A 13887-nucleotide genomic window follows, 5' to 3' on the forward strand; every position below is an offset into this window, starting at 1 on the left:
TGTTACACACCATTAGGCCTTGGCTGCTGGGGGCTTCTCATGATGCCCTGAGTTTTTCATCTTCACTCAACGATCGCTGACTCTGGAGGTCTGTTCCTGCCTTCCTAAATGGGAGTTTTTCCTTCCCACTGTCGCCAAGTTCTTGCTCTTACGGGATCACCTGATTGTTGGGATTTCTTTCTATAATTATGAATGGGGATTATGCACCATATAAATAAATAAAACTGAACTGAATTAAACGGCTGTACCCAAAATAAGTTTTGCTCAATTAACTTTTGACTTTCATTTAACTGATTGGGGGGGGAAAGATCTGCCTTCAAAAACCAGGTATATGAGGTGTAGTCTTAAATATGAAAAAAAGGAGTACCGTAATTGTCGGGCTATAAGCCGCTACTTTTTGCACAAGCTTTGAACCCTGCGGCTTTTAGTCAGGTGCGGCTAATGTATGTACAAAACAGGATTTTCCCCTGATTTTAGCTTGTGCAGCTAATATTCAGGTGCGCTTTGTAGTCCGGGAAATACGGTAAACTGAAATTAGAATTTTTGAAATGATTATCCTTTTAACCGTAGGCGGTAAGTGATGAGATACTAGCATGCTGTGAGGAGTGTAAACACTGTGAGGACTGCTTTTCAAAAATGAAATGAATGGCCCAAAGTAAAAAATGACCTCTACCCTTCTTCATTTGTACATTTTGGAGAAAAAAAATAAACAACTATTAAACAATAAAAATATCAATCTTTATTCTTTGAGATAGCATATCAAAGATAAACCTTGATCTATAATACCATGACAAATTACACAAGAACTATACAACGGTAAACAGTGTAACCCAATAACTTTCTCTTGATAAACAATAGTTTTGTTTTTCTTTTCTTTACTCTTAAGTAATGAAAATATCTTTGACTTCAATTATACTGTTGACTCTCTTTTGGAAATTAGAATGGTATATTTAGATGTAGTCTCTATAAAATATCCCATGAGCTTTTAAAAATACTTCCCCCCCCCAAAGAATATAATCACGTGATGTATATCATATGATATGACAGGCAACATTTAGAGGTATCATTTCAGGCTTTTAGGTACAAATTGTTCTGCCACAACTGCGAGGGACATCTGCCTCTGATGAAATGATGTAAGCTTGCAATGTAAAAGTCACCGTCTTCCCATTATTTGTTGGCATGACTGATTGTAAATAATAAAATTCAATGTACAAAATGATCAATTCTTGGAAAGTTACTGGTTGCCAGGTACGGTAAAGTCTCACAAACAGCGTACAAAATACTGCATGATACAAAAAACCCAAACATATTCTAAATCTAAATTATCATCACTGGTTAAGACCTGCAACAAACCGGAAGCCAACAGCTGGAATCAACGATGAATTAAAGTGATTACATTAAACACACACATAAATACCTATTGATAAAATCAGATCTATACTGTATACTGTATGTGCTTCTCTTTAGAAAAGAAAATGGACTTTTATTTGGTCAGAAAAAAAAGGACAAAACGGCTGCATGGGATAACAGTTGCACCCCCATCTTACACAATAAAATTAGAACATTAGCAATTAAAATACAACAGTAAAAGAGCAATGCAAAATGACTGTATTACACAACATTGGCATTATATGGAAAGAGACAATATTGTTTGGCAAAAAAAGGGGGGAGGGTTTTAAAAAACATCCTAAAAACACTGGAAAATTACAAGACTCGTTGTTTCCAAAAGCTACTCCACACTGCTACCGCTTGTCTGTTTAATTCTACAATGCGGAGGTGTCAACAATATCTTTACTTTCTCTGTAACACTATAAGCCTAACCTACATATCCCTACTTAACCCTAGCGACTATACAATACTATACACCACAACACAAGTCTTACTGGGTCAGTGGCACTAAGTTAGGTGTAGTTTAGAGCTAATCTACTGGCATCTCAAAAGCTCTACTGTACTCTGCAACATGACATTTCTCCTCATCCGTGCAGCCTTGGCTCGCCAACACTTCTGTCGACCCATAATTTCGATTATCTGTGTGTGTGGATGACTTCTGTGGATTTCTGTAAACAATCCTGAATGTAGATTGGACTTGACAGTTATCATGACGGGAAAACGAACTAAAAGAAAGTAAGAAAGAAATAGATCACTGTATGATATTGTGGCCCACAGCGAGGATGTGATTTTGCTTTCAACTGTAATGATGTAAAAAGATGAGAAAACAGCTCCATGGATGGAAAAATGTAGGAATTTACTCTCCGCTCTGTTTCTTGTAACTTCCTGATAAATTAAAAGATGTAGTTAGGTAGTCCTTCTTGGTAATAAAAATGATCTTCACAGCATGAATGCGTGTGTGTGTGTGTGTGTGTTTGTGTACATCTGGGCTTGTTTTTGTAAACAGAATATATGCAAGAGAGTGTACGCTTTGTGCCAAGCTGTGTCCTGATATCATAAATTGGCAATTTGGCTCCACATTAGACCCTCTACATCTCGTGGGACAAGGCTTCGTGCTGAGCAGCGACTCCGTTTGGCTGCGGGGTGGCGGGCTGCTCCTCGGGCTGGCCATTGGCCTTTGGCTGAACAGCAGGATGGTCAGGCGGGTTAGAGGTGAAAAGGATGTTGGATTCATTTAACCGGCGAACACGATATGTCTCATAGTGGATGCTGCATGTGATGTCTTTGATGTTCTGCATATGTGTCCTGAAAACAAGACGAAGAAGAGAGTATTACATCTAATGAGAAAATACCGCAAAGCAAGCTTAACAGGAAATGCCTACAACAGGTATCACTCTATATTTATGGTCATGTGTTGTGGAAACAATCGCATGTATTTGCATACTGTGTGCGAGGAGTCAGTCCTACACTAACAAGCTTAAATGCACAGATTCATTGGAAGAACCCGAGTAGAAATGCCTGCTCTACCACTGTCTAGGGAAGCACTCAAAACATCAAAAGGAATTTCATTGGTATTGATTTCAGTCGGAAATTGAAGCTTTATAGAATCACTCCTGTCTCCAATTCATTTCAGCACATCTAAAAGACAGAGTGAGCTCTGATTTAGCAAAATGGTGAACCTGTAGCTGGGTTTTTATTCAAATCACACTATACCCCTAAAAAACAAAAACATTAAAATAAATGTAGAAGTGTGATGGATGCTCACCTGATTAGGAGATCTCGGAGATAAGCAAACTCACAGTGTGCAATGTTCTCAACTGCAAAGAGAGAAAGAGCAAATCGCTGAGACTAAATTCACAAAACAATCCCAAATCCTTTCCAATCCTGCTTTCTTGCAATTCCTTAAAAAGGTCACAAGATGGCAGTGCCGTTCACAATCCAGTTGAAGGGCGTCCTCTAACATGACATCTACAGCATTTTTCTTAAGCCATGATAACTCCCTCCTCCACTTTCCAGCAATTTAACACATCGGAGCTCTTCACTGTATTGGAGAACTTTAAGTAAGACGTTTTAACAAATTCCCTATGACAAGCTTGTGGTGCCTTTAGTAGGCCTAACATGTTTGAATTATAGATTATGTCTAGTGAAAATGAAGTAAAGGAGGCTACTACTTAAGTAAAGCTTTGAAATCCAGGGCAGGAAATTTAATTCTCTTTGAAAGTGGGAGAGTGGAATAACTGCTGGGCCTGTGAGCGCTGATTAACGGCATCAAGGGAACAAGATACCAACTTGTAACGAGCTGAACTGCTGGTGTCTAGACGCTCTACTCCTCAACTAGCAGTGAGGAGCTGTTATATCAATCGATATGTATGTCTAATATACCCGTTACCAACACAGCCCCTGAAAATAAACAGTATTTTCAGTGCTTGTGATAGTATAGAGACTTAGTCCTCCTCTGAGGCCTAATTTATGATGATGGTGCCGGCATGTCCGGGAGCTTTCTCTCCCTTTCTTTTCCCTGTTCCCGCTCTCTTACTACTTGGCTTAACCAGAACTGAGCCACTGTTCTCTTAGCCAGACAAGACTGCATTTGTCCTGAAATTCTTGTACTCTATCTCCCTCACCTTGCGGTTCTACAGAATTCATTTGTAAGCTTTCGTATGAGTAGACTGGACATCTTCAGAATGTAAAATTGAAAGGTTAAAAGTCCAAAGTACCATGTTTTGAGGAGGAAGAAAAGTCTGCATGCACCTCTGAATATAAAGCAGGTTTATACACTAGAAGTACAAAGTCAAACCTGAAAGTATTGGGATACCGTGCGACATGTACATTAAAAACAGAATGCAATGATTGCAATTTCATAAACCTATATTGTATTTATCATAAAACAATTAATCTTTAAACTAAGAAAATGTACCACCAAGGTCAGTTTGAATTTGATGGCAAAATGTTTCATAAAAGATGAGGAAGTGCTGTGTTTACAGCTGTAAACATCTGGGAGCTGAGAAGAGCAGCTGCTGGACTTTTGGGGGAGGAATGTTGTCCCATTTTAGTCTGATAAATGATTATAGCTGCTCAACAGTCTTGGGTTGTCTTTGTCATATTTTTGCTTTATGATGTTTTGGTGAAAGGTCTGGATTACAGGCAGGCTAGTTCAGCACCCAGACTCTTCTACTACAGAACCAGTGCTTACAATAGATCCAGTATGTGATTTAGCATCGTCTTGCTGAAATATCCAAGGTCTTCCCTGAAAAAGAGGTCATCTCAGTGAAGCGTATGTTGCTCTAGACCCTGTATTTACTTTGCAGCACTGATGATGCCATTCATGATGTGCAAGCTGCCAATTCCACAGCCACTAATGCACCCCGACACCATCAGAGATGCAGGCTTTTGAACTGAGAGCTGATGAACAAGCCAGATGGGTCCTCTGTTTTAGTCTGGAGCACATGGTGTTTTCAAAAAATAATTTCAACTTTTGATCCGTCTGACCACCGAACGGTTTCCCACTTTGCCTCAGTCCATTTTAAGTGATTTTAAATATTCAAAGTCATTGCAATTATTATTCATTAATAATTTATATCCACTGTTCTGAAATGATTCTACAATGTATAGACAGCTTTTTGCAGGTTGAACCCATCCATCCATTTTTTATACCCAGTCATGTTACTGACCCGATGCCAGTTGATCTCAGTTAATCTAAAATGTTCCTCCAGCTGTTTCCTCTTAGTACAACTTACTTTTCCAGCCTTTTGTTGCTCCGTCCATACTTTTTTCTTCAGTTGCTACCATCACATTCAAAATGAGCATGAGTCTCTCAGTTTAAACATTTGATATGTTTTCTATGTGCTATCGAATAAAATACAGGTTTACAAATCACTGCATTTTGTTTATTTGCATTTGAATCCTTATCTTTGAAATCATTTTTTTATTTTTATCCCAGTGTTTTCTGCTCGAAGCGTCACGCCAAGTCTTGCATGCTACCATACTGTTTAGATACTTGTGTGATTGAAATGCTCTTGTTTATCTGAACATTTGTTGTGTTTCAGACACAGTATTTCAAGGTCATATTTCATAGTGAACACTGGGCGTTTCCCCAGCTACACTGAATCACAAAACAAACATAGTCTGAGTCATTTACATTTATCATTTACATGATATTAAATAGCTTGAGGGGTTTTTTTGGTGAATGATTTATACATTACAATGCATTTATAGGACAGCAAATGAACTAGATGCTCTGCAAGGACTGTGCTGAAGGGTGTCCTTAGCAGGAGACACTATTAAACAGTGATAGGTCCCTGCTGAGCTATCCTTCCGTTGGCTTTTTGTCTTTTTGCTACGTGTCCAGAGAGATGTCCTCGCTCTTTCTCCATCTCTACACACACACTTGCACAATTGTGAGTAATGCAAGTACAGTTACTTGCTAAGAACCTCTTTGGCACTGTGAGCGTGCAGCACCGGCCAACAAATGTAAACCACATCACAGAAGTTATTGCATGCAAGTGTGTCTGTGAGACAGTGTGCGTGTGTTTTATGTTTCTTCCTGTAATCTCAAAGGACATAGAAAGTGTCTGCAAATCTTTTCCTCCTGTCTCCTACGTCTCCCAAGTTACAGACTCAGAGAAACTTATATAAACAAGGATTCAAACAGCAGATGGTTAAACTAGCTGGCCACGTTTTCAAGCAGCAGTCTCTAACTTTCCACATGCTGAAAGTTCACCAAAATCAGTCTGCTGGTTTTGCTGGTCATTTTGCCACCACAAATACCAGCATGAGCAAGGTGAGACAACTCAACTGTAGTTAGTAACTGCATGCTGCTGTATTATTTATTGGGTGAAGTCAGATGGCTTTGGCACTGTCGTCTGGACAGGTGCGACCCAGTCATGAGTACAGGAAATGGGCCGTTTTAACATTTGACCAGATGGACATTATAACATTATTAGGCCAAGCCAAGTATTTTTTTAACTGCTTTGCTGGAGCAATTAGTGGCACTGGCAGTGACAGCTACATGTCGACATGGCCGATCTACATCGAGACAGTAAATAAATGATCACATTGTTCTACCTTGTTATTCATTTTCTATTATCTGGCAGGGAAACTAACCAGCTGTGGTGTTTTATTTGCAAGTGTGTATTACCCTCTATGGTGCCCCACTTTGTTTTCCTTCCCAGAATCCTCTTTCCGTTCACCTGGTACTCCTGGTCGCTGCCCACCACAGCAAAAGGGGTCATCTCCTGTTGAGTGCACACATGCAAACATGAAGAGAAAACGCTGAAGTGTTTGCACCGATTCATTTTCAGGTCATGTTTGACTTGTTGCAATTTCCCCAGTTATCATGGATTTTCCAAAGAAACACATACCGGAGATCAAAAAAGTTGCATCTAACAAAGGCTTACATTACATCCATGCTGTAGCCACAGGATGCTATTCTTTAGGTTTGCTGTTAAAATTCGAAGTGAATGAACAAAGCAGTATCAACTTACCCTGATTTTGTCATTGATCATCCTGTCCTCTGCATCCTCATCAAACTCTTTCTGAGGATAAACATCGATCCCATTGGCTCGCAGCTCTTCCCTAATCTATACACAAGTAAAGAATGACACACAAAAACAATAAAGTTAAGATGACAAAAAATGCAAAAAAGTCACACCGGCACATAATATATAAATGAAGATGCTTCAGTCTACGCAGATAAAAATGTACAAACGGAGAGTGAGACTGTGGCAGTTGTGCACAAACTCACTTGACTGTGTCCTGGAGCATTTTGTCAAACCAGTATAACAGAATATAAGCTAGCTGTTGATACCCGTGACAGAAAGGGGCAGGGACACGCTGGTTAACAACAGACTTTCTTGAGAAGTCTGACATCCAGACAGAGGTACAGCTCATAAAATCTCCACCCCTCAATTTCAGCATGCTTTTAAAACGACTAAAACTCGGGCACGGGCGCAGGAAAGTTTCTGAGAGAAATGTCCTTTTAATGAATGACTGTTCACTCCCACAATTACTACTCTGACAATTTCCACTTGGTCCTTGATCAAACATTTTTATTGTGCATCCTTAGAAGCTTTCTCAGGGTTACATTAAAGGATGCGAACCAAGTGAAATCCTACAAAAAAGCCACATCAGCGGTGGTTATGTGAACACACATTCATAGTTGAACACACCGAGACCCAACATTTAATAAAAAACAAAACAAAAAAAATTCAGCTTGTTCTGGTTGCATGTTAAGTTGCTGCGGGGATAATGGGAGGGAAAAAAAAACTGGCACGAGAAGCTTTTAGTCAATAATCTTCAGGGTCAAACAGAGCATGTGCAGCCAACCAAAACAATCCAGCTACAAGCCCCGAGGCTTCGACTCTCTGCCAGGGCCTGGCACAGAAACCAGAAAGCAGACTCTGCTTTGTACTTATTGGACTGTGTTACTGGGATAGAGGGGAGACTGGTAGCCAAGACACCCATTGTGCTTCCACCTCTCTAAAATGAATAAAGCTTTTGGGAAGTCTGCATTCTTAAAACAAGGGATGTGACACAGAGAAAAAGATGGAGGAAGGCAGGTGGCTGTCTGCCTCCTGTGGAGTGAAAATAATCCAGCAGAGAAACGCAGCGAGGAAGAGATTCAGCATCACGTAGGGACTCAACCCAGGTGAAGCAGGAATCTGTTTAGCAGGGAAAGCCATGATAAGAAGGTGAGCGGTGTGAGGCTACAGATTGTCAGGTTTACAAGTCAAAGTGTTGACTGTAAAGCCAAATATACCCCCAAATTACACTCTGTGGATGAAAGCCTGCACAGATTTACAGTGGTTAGCCTGGATGCATTTGCTAAAATGTGCTTAAAAAACTTCAGTGACAATAAAGATTTCTTGCCATTTGCCAAAAATAAAAAATGCCCATCATGTTGCTGAAATAGAGGAAAAGCCAGGAGATCATAAAATTCATTATGTTGTTTAGTTTGGGAACCGTAACTGCATGTATAAAAGCTCTGCGGCGTTAAAAAAAAACAGTATGGGACTTAACAATGAAAAAATAAACTCACGTATCAAAAACGGGCAAATTATCTCAGATTATTTAGAGAAACTGATGAATATTCAGGGTTTACTAAAATGCTAATTTTGAACTCATTTAATTCTAGTCATGTTTTATTGCACAGTGGAGACCTCTTTGAGCTTGGCTGTATTGTATGCTCACCCCATAATTCAGTGGTAGCCAAACGAAGAGCCTGTCTGCTTAGCTGGAAAGTGGGCTTAAATCTCTTGGATTGTTGCTTAGATAAACAGTTCTTAAATATCTGTAATTAATAAGAGCTTAAAATGTTCACAGTTCACAGAGATAATAGAGTATTTCCCAGGATGGATGGAGTGTGAGTTTGCACAGATGGCTTCAGTTTGTGGTTAAGCCTGGCAGCTTCTATACACCAGTGATTAATGATTATTACTGGTTACTGAACACACCTGTGTTCATGAACACACTCTGTCGTCCGATCTACCAACGCACTGCATTTATTTATCTTAAGCACACTCTGAAGCGCTCCTACAGGCTACTGCAAGCCAGGTCTCGCACACAGCTAACACGATGCAGTTACCAAGACCCAGCAATGCATGCAAACACACTTCTCTCACCGTCTTTTTAAAGGAGTCCCTCTCCTCCAGGGTGAGAGTGTCGGCCTTGGCAATGACAGGAACGATGTTGACCACCTTACTGAGATGCCTCATAAACTCCACATCCAGAGGCCTAAGACTGGAAGATGAAAAAGACAACAAAATTCAATTTTACTTTAAGTAAAATAATTCATATTTTACACATAAATGCGCAAGGAGGTTCTAAATTAAGAGGTCTTACACTATGGAAGGACAAAGCAATTTATACTACAGATAAAAAGACACCAAGATGTAAACACCTTGTTTCATTTTTAAGTGAATAGTAATAATAATTTAATTAAAAGTGCAGGAACGTCAGTTTAGGTTTTAGATATTGTATACAGGAATCGCCACATACAGGATCAATCAGTTAGGCAGGTACCTAAATAAAATATTCCAAATGTTTGCTAATAATATGAAATAATCAATAATTCCAGGAGCTTGCGCCTGATGATGTTCTCCAGTGTGAGCACTGACCAATGCCTGGCTTGCAGTAAAAGAGAAGAACGGGGGGGACTCAAACTGTTTCTTTTCAGTAGTTGACTGCACCAAAAATAGCAAACGTGGTTAATTACATGTACTTCACTGCTCCAAACAGGCAACTGGAAGTTATATTTAAGAACTGACATGACTGTAAGGAAAGAGAACAACCACTAGAGAGCAGTCATGGTCCACTGCAGTCTTTCTGTTCGCCCTGAAACCATGTCGCTGTAACACACAGAGGGGCTTTCTCATTTTGACAGGTTCACCATTTTCCCCATTTGTCCTTAATATCCTGCTTTCGCCTAACTCAAAGCCAGTTTAGATAAAAGCATTCCTCCTCACTGGCTTTGTGAATCTTTCACATCTTAACAGTGTGTTTGATTAAAGTTGTTTACGTTTCTCCTTTAGCAGCCTGTAATCGTGCCTAGCGTAGCAATGATTAGGACCGTCAGTGTGCACACTGTTGTTCCATGTTGCCTCCAGTTGCTGCTGCACACAGTTTCCTTTCATGCTGTCTGCTCTGCCCTCCAATTAACCTCAGCCAGCCTGGTTCAAAGACCCAGAGGCAGCTGGAGGGAGGAAGGATGCCAGGCAAGTTCTCCAGAGCAACTGACAGACATGTCACCATCAAAATGGGATGAGCTTGTGCTACACAGAGCACAGAGACAGGACAAGAGAAACAGAGCAGCAGAGGTAAAGAGAGAGGAGCGATGCAGAATAAGCGAGGCATCAAATGCTCAGGGGGCAAAATGTCACGTGAAATAAATACGCAGACAGGAAGGATATCCCCCCCTCCAAAAAAAGAAAAACTGTGGCTCACGATCCATGTGTGTCAGTGCATAAATAAACTGGGGCTATATGTACATGTGTGCAGCATCACATGCATGACAGAGCATACATGCACACTTTCAGATGTACACATGCACTCTTACCGCAACATATGCAGCATGGACAGGCTTTATAAATTAAACATGGATGCATGCACAGACGTACAACTGTATGTCTGTGCATGCATGAATAAATCCTTCTGTCTAGCAAGTCGAAGAACATAGCAGTGACGTTTAAATGAACTGAGAATGGTTAGCTCGGTGGTCAAATGAAATGAGGAGAAAACAACCAACCACACTGCGAGCAGCACTCCCCTCCCACCATTTCAGCAACGGGTCAGAAAACCAGCTCGGAGTTGACGAGAGCCAAAGTGGAGTCTTTGTTTTCTCGTGACAACATGAAAATAATGTGCCTGATGCTGCCATTATCGGAAATGGCTTCTTTGATGCCAAGGCTGTGTCTTGCTTCACTGAGCGCTGCTCTTCGATCCGAAACCACAGTAGCAACCGAAATGCACATCTCCAACGATAGAGGCTTATGAAAGCTCAATCTGTCGTCATTTTGCTTCCTGTCATTCTTGGTCACATGGCGCAGGCATCCAGAAGCCTTTGGCATTGTGTCTGGGTAATTGGTAACAGGCCTCATTTAAAAAACCTTCAGCTAACATTACTGTGAGAATTTAAAATGAGAAAATAAGCAAGCAGAGCATAATAGGGTAAGAGTTTTGTGATTCTTTCAGGGACTTATGTTCTTATTTTATTTGTGAATCACTTCTACTAAGTTAAAAAAAAAAAAAAAAACAACTGCAAAGATCTGCCGTAGGTTTGTAAGTATCCTTATATGTACGTATGAAACTACCAAACAGGAACTCTCTACCACGTGCCATACTCCAACGGTAGCCCCAGCAGATGTCTCCTTTATTCTTGCATACAACTCTCTGGATAGCTGTAAGGAAGATCACTTCCTGACAGATGTTTATAACTTTTGATTAAGAAAAAAGGTGTGAATTTTTGCAAAGCGGGCACCTCTGCTTATGAGCAGTATCTGACCTGCAGCAATACTATGATTACAAAGATGACGCTGGAGGATTTAGGCACTAAGAGAAGCAATGCACAGTCACAATAGAAGAGGGTGGACTGAACTCTGCAGCTGTAAGCACAATTATCCACAAACACATTCAGGGTATCCACATATGCGCACCCGTGCAAGTTTCAGCATGCCCACTGCCCACTTGAGTCCACTCCCTGCGCCCTGCTTTACAAGAACAAGGGTACACACGAACACACACTCGCTGAAGCAACAGCTGTGGTGACATGAGCAGATGATGAGGGGGTCTGTCAAACTGTGGGGCTCGCACATGTCATCCCTCGATCCTTGAAAAACATTTAAGTGGACAACTGTTGAGTTATTGGTGCACAGAAATATGCGACTGGGTTGGATCTGCGGTAAGAAAGCCAGTTAATGGGTGTTTACAGTTGGTGCGCATTAAAGCTTTGAGTGTTTTAATTCACATATGTACAATATTTTAAAGCCAAGGTGGCTTTATCAATCACACACACTCAAGAGACAGTATCTTTCTTGCTCCTGAGGTAACACAAGGACACTAGCATTAGTTGCTAAATGAGACACCTGCACTCTTTTGGTCCACACTTTGGTATGTTAGAATCATTCACACCATTTTGTTTCTGCTTTAGCCTCCAACCACGTCTTTTGCACATTTGGCGGCTCAGTGAAACACGCTCGTCTCCGACCACTGTCGCACTGGATTTCATCATCAAGTTTCCGTCAACTGCTCGATATCACATCTCTCTATTCAGTCACAGATGATAAAGCCGAGAGATATTTAAGAGAGAGACGGCTCAGAATGAAAGGAATACAGCGGAAGCTGCAGAGTTCAGTTTCTTTGTGAAATGTGACCCTTCGAGTGACTCTTACGTGTCTTTGAGGAGAGAACGAGTTCCACATGTGGTCATTAGAGAGTGAGATGAAAAAGACCAGGAAAGCGATGTGGTTAAAGAGCTAGAAAGAGACAATAGGTCGGGGGAGGTCCCCTGAAGACCCTCTGTAGTTGTGGTGAGAAAAAAGGAGTAGGAGCTTGTATCATTTTAATACAGGCTCTTACCAGTGGCCAGTGGGAGGTATGAAGTATATGCAGCAGTGCACCCTGGAGTCTGGGATCCTTTTCTTCCTGTTAATGTTGATTTCCTCTTGCAGGTAGGATTCATACTGGTCATTGATGAACTTCATGATGGGTTGCCAGCTGTAACAAAGAAAATTAAGGAAAGAAACTATTACCTCAAAACCTCTTGTAAACAGTTACTCTGCTACAGTGACTCCTTTTGTTCTGCAACATTAACTTATAAGCTCCAAAGAAATTTGTAAAGAAAAAACTACGGATTTTTTTTTCCTTTTCGGTGATATAGCGATATTATAACATGCAGCATTGCCTCCAGGGAGGCAAATGTTCCTGTAATGCTAAAGACACTTTTAAGACATTATAACTTCTAATTAAATCATGCATATTTTACTTACACAAAAACTGAATCACATTTCCTCAACACTTAAATTATAAAATAATAACATGAAATCCACCGTCTTGATTAAACAAAATAAAATGGAAAAAGTGTTTAAAAAAAACAAAAACAGAAAGAAATTGAGTTTCAGCTTTGAGACAAATTGAATAAGTACAGGAAGTGATTGTAGGCAGGTAGATCAAGTCTGGGCTCACCAGTTTTCATTGTTGATTTGATCCCCAAAGCCAGGAGTGTCAATAACTGTTAGCTTCATCCTAACACCTTTCTCTTCAACATCTACAGAAAGAAAAAGTGATTCGTGTAATTTAGGACACTTCACTTTTGCCAGAACGATGTACCGTTTATATATTTATAATGACAGATTAGACAGAAAGCCCATATTTCATATTATTAATGCAATATGTGCTGCATCAGGTGGTAGGCTACAAAACACGGCATACCGTGACTGACGGACTTGATCTCGACTGTCTTGGGGATCCTCTCCTCCACGTTGGGCTGCACAGACTTACGGCTCACCTTGGATTTGAACAGCGTGTTCATCAGAGTGGACTTTCCCAGGCCGCTTTGCCCTGATCCGAAAAACGAACAGACGAACATGCAACATTTAGTAAAAGTAGGAAAACAACCATCTTAGGCGGTCAGAAGGGAAATCCCTCTGAAGACAAAAGCACAATTCAGCTTCTCTTTTTTAAAACCTCAGAGTGGGGAAAACTACATCTTATAACAGGACCTTACGCTCTTCTGCATGGGTTGTGTGGTGGGTGTGTAGTTGCATTGGGAGCCTCGTTATAGCCCCCAGAAGAGCCACCTTTGGACGCCACAGTATTGTACAGACCACACACAGAGATGCAGACATACACAAGATACATCACCCACTAGGGGCTGAATCCTCTTACGTTGTGTCTCCAGTATTATATAATTCTACTGAATATGGTCTTAGTGAGATGGGGTGGGTGGAAACTAAGTAGAAAGTGCATATATACTTATTATACAATATTATAGTGTCATTTCTCTTA

The 13887-nt window shown here is 40.6% G+C and overlaps 1 protein-coding gene across 6 annotated transcripts in view; it reads right to left on the reverse strand.

Moving 5' to 3' along the window:
- Nucleotides 1–716: 716 nt before the first annotated feature.
- septin9b (septin 9b) overlaps nucleotides 717–13887 on the reverse strand; it is a 70948-nt gene continuing 57777 nt past the window's right edge. For all 6 annotated transcript variants that reach the window (XM_004567797.5, XM_004567798.3, XM_004567796.5 and 3 more), the window contains 8 exons: nucleotides 13312–13440; nucleotides 13066–13147; nucleotides 12460–12597; nucleotides 9009–9126; nucleotides 6873–6968; nucleotides 6527–6623; nucleotides 3155–3206; nucleotides 717–2694 (listed from right to left, as the gene is read on the reverse strand). In XM_004567797.5, the coding sequence (XP_004567854.3) occupies nucleotides 2478–2694; nucleotides 3155–3206; nucleotides 6527–6623; nucleotides 6873–6968; nucleotides 9009–9126; nucleotides 12460–12597; nucleotides 13066–13147; nucleotides 13312–13440 (929 nt within the window). In that variant the 3' untranslated portion in view covers nucleotides 717–2477. The remainder of the gene's footprint in view (nucleotides 2695–3154; nucleotides 3207–6526; nucleotides 6624–6872; nucleotides 6969–9008; nucleotides 9127–12459; nucleotides 12598–13065; nucleotides 13148–13311; nucleotides 13441–13887) is intronic.

The sequence above is a fragment of the Maylandia zebra genome, linkage group LG6, assembly GCF_041146795.1.
Source record: "Maylandia zebra isolate NMK-2024a linkage group LG6, Mzebra_GT3a, whole genome shotgun sequence".
Taxonomy (NCBI): domain Eukaryota; kingdom Metazoa; phylum Chordata; class Actinopteri; order Cichliformes; family Cichlidae; genus Maylandia; species Maylandia zebra.